Here is a 3,439-nt window from a genome sequence, read left to right on the forward strand (position 1 = left end):
GACCTAGAGGAAGCGGCCCATGAAACCGAGACACGCCGGGGCCCTGAGGCCGCCGGCGCCGCGTGAACCGCCACCCAAGGGGCGCACCACGTTTGGGCTCCACGTATTACCCGATGTGACTGTCACAGCACGAGGATATGATCTCCCAAAATGGGCACCCAGGAAACATTGTTTCCCCCACAAAAGCGCTCAGCTAGTAAGTCCACGCTCACCATAAAAGCTGGCGTAGAAATTAACCCGGCCTCCGTTTCCAGTAAAACTGATAAACTGGTTTTACTTCTATACTGAATTTATTTAAAAGTAGAAAAATAACGGAATTCTATGGATTTTTTTCACCTAGGACTTCTCTGTGGTGAGGCAAATACCACCAGTTGGACCATTACATTCCAAATTAGAAATTCCACCTTTTCTGTCATTTTAATGAATAAAATATCACTTCCAATTTTTTTTAAATGGGGTATGGTGCTTGAGAAATTAAAAATGAGATCTGTTATGTCAAGAATAAAATTAGTATCAACACACATACTAAATTCAGGCTGTAAAATGATTATTTAGAAATTCTTAATTGAATACGTTTGACATATAACACTGTAAACTTAAGGGGTACACATGATACTTTGATATCGTAAATGATTCTGTTAAATAATTTGTGGCATAAAATACAGATGAATAAATAAAAATTTTAGAAATACTCAAAAGATCGTGAAGAAATGACTCCCTGACAAAGGGTGGAGCTCACAGCAGCTCTGGCCACAGCAGAAGGGCGGCAGATGGTGAGTGGGGACTGGCGGGAACCACACGCAACCCCCAGGTCTTTCCGCTGCTGACAAGGTCTCTGAAGGGTAATTAGGGTTTCGTCGGCAACGTGTGTGACAGACTTTCACTGTGCTTTCTCGGCCGTGTTAACCGCGTCTGCACACCCATGATCCCAGGGCAGACGGCGACTCACGCACATTGCCAGCAGGTGGCGCGTCAGAGGCAGGGCGGCCGGGTTAAAGTCCTCGATGTTCCTCAAGGCGGCCAGCTCCGTGCTGGCATTGCAGACCAGCAGCGCGTGGGCCACTGCTGTGGGGAGCAGAGGCAGGCAGCGCACGTAAATGAAGTGGGCCCCAAATGACTCTATTGCATGACCTCAAAACTGAGTTAATCCCGCGACATAAAATAAACTATGCACACGCAGAGGTCCCTCCATCACTGAGCCACTGTGTCCCCTGCTCCTTCACACTTTTTGTGGGTGCCACGGACCGCACAGCTGGTCAGTCTGGGCTCCACACGTCAGCTAATGGACAAGAACGGCTACGTCAGTGTCTGGCGACACTGCCTGGCCCCGGCATGCCCTCCAGTCAGCGTGCTGCCGTGGGCTGCGCCGTGGGGCCTGTGTGATTTCTGAACATTTTCTTGCATTTTTCTCAATTGTTTTATACAAGTATGTGGAAAGCAGAAAATTAGAATGCTGCTATTGGTGAGCAATTAAGTGCAACAAACATGAAAAGATGCACCTAAAGCGACAAACGCTCACTTAACTAGGCTTACTGGACTCAAGCTGGTTGACTAGGCTTACCCGGTTCTGACAGCAAAAATCATAAGTGAAAAAAAGTATATGAAGTACTTGAATGAATCCTTAAACGCTGCGTCTTTAATTAGTTATGGGCCAAAGTCAACCACGGGAAATTCTTCCAGACACTGACTGCATGGAGAAGTCCAGGGGTTCACAGCCCTCAGGCTGGCCAGGCGCTGTCTTAACTAAGAGCTTCCCAGTGAAACGCCCTCAGGACAAAAACCTCGCCCTCCCGCAAACTGCTCACGAATATCTCTTCAAATTCTGAGACCTTTTTGATGTAAAAATAAATGGTTTGTTTACTAAATGTACCCTATCAGAATAATACACCAAGAGAGTGAAATTAATTGAAAAACTTGATACGAGAAATTGAGAAAATTCTCACTGACACGTTTTTCATTTACGAGTGAGGGGAGTCCGGGCGTGAGCTGGCTGCTGGCCCCCGGGGCTGGATGGGGCCGCGTGCGCACGTGGCTTCCAGAAACACACCGCGTGCAGTTTGTTGGGTTCAACCAAACCACCCCCGTCAGGGTGAGGGTTCTGGCTCACGCTGCATCTCGTGACTGTCATTCGTTAGCATAGTGTCATACGACACGGCGGGCACACGGTACTCACTGTTAGTGGGCCAGCTGGAGGGGAAATAACCTTTCAAAGGCAGCAGCTCCACCTCATTGGTGGATGACGGTCCGAAGAAGGCGCTGCACGCAATGAAAGTGTCCAACTCAAAGTCGAGCGTTTTGGAAACCACCCAAAGGTCATCTGAAAGGACAGACGCTAGTTAAAGGGCAGCCCTATGCTCAAGCCGAAGCTGCTCTGAGTTTCCTAGACGCTTAGTCCAACGTTCGTTCTCCAAAAACACAACTGGTTATTTTCACCCACAAGATCCCACGCAAACCAAGACCTGAAAATGTAACACTTCATTTCCACGTGTTTAACTCGATTACATTTGCTTTTAAAGTTACTTTTTACTTATAGAAAAGAGTAACTCAAGCAAAGACAACATGTAACTCATCTTTCCCTTACACAACAGCTCACAGCTACGTCAGGCTTTCCCAGGGCAGACTCTTAGTGGAGACGCCCTGCCACACAACGGTGTCCATGCTCGGATAAGGTCGGCCATAGCAGACAGAATTCACCATCCCTTAACAGACCTGCACTCACCTGACGCTCTGGAGCAAGGACTGGTCTGCTTTCTCCTTGAAATGCGCCTCCCGTGTCCTCAGCACACCGAGCCCTTGAAGCCAGCGGGCCACTTCCCAGAACACCTGACACCATCCCCACCGCCAGTGGAGTTTACACTTACAGGCAGCTGTATTTGCTCTAAACTTCATCGACACCAGTTGTATCTGCTACTATAATTGTATGGCTTCATCATGTGTTATTTTAGCCATTATGGGTATAAAGAAAAAAACTTTTTTTAAGAAAACTTAAGCAAGCAATCTAAAAAGAATTAAAATTTGCTTAAAAAGAAGCCTAAAACATAAAAAACTGCTTTGACTCAACTACACATGATATAAATGTAAAAGATTACTAGAAAGATGAAAATAATTAAATCATTCTCCATTGAGGCTGCTGCACAAGTGTCTTCAAGTTCTGTGTTTAACAACTCGGAACGGCACATTGTGCTGGCCGTGCGTGTGTGGGTGAGGATGAAACGGTCTCCGACCTGGGGCTAAACCCGACCCCCCAAGTTCATCGGCGCAGCCCAGCCCCGCACTGCCCTCCCCCAGACGCACTGCCAGAAAGAACAGCCGACGCCACCAGGGAAATCAGTTCTCAGGCCAAAACGAGGGACATTTAAGGGGCACAAAGACTCAGAGGAAGAACATACTAGATCACGAAGTTCTACAGAAAAGGCAACACCAGAACAGGTGGGGAAAG

General features: G+C 47.5%; 1 protein-coding gene across 1 annotated transcript in view; it reads right to left on the bottom strand.

The window, feature by feature from the left end:
• Positions 1 to 3,439, bottom strand: part of LOC102880101 (protein ZGRF1) — a 42,000-nt gene that overhangs the window by 18,943 nt on the left and 19,618 nt on the right. The window contains exon 12 of the mRNA XM_025050916.1: positions 2,174 to 2,317. Within this exon, the coding sequence (XP_024906684.1) occupies positions 2,174 to 2,317 (144 nt within the window). The remainder of the gene's footprint in view (positions 1 to 2,173; positions 2,318 to 3,439) is intronic.

Source organism: Pteropus alecto, unplaced genomic scaffold, assembly GCF_000325575.1.
Source record: "Pteropus alecto unplaced genomic scaffold, ASM32557v1 scaffold17, whole genome shotgun sequence".
NCBI classification, from domain to species: Eukaryota; Metazoa; Chordata; class Mammalia; order Chiroptera; family Pteropodidae; genus Pteropus; species Pteropus alecto.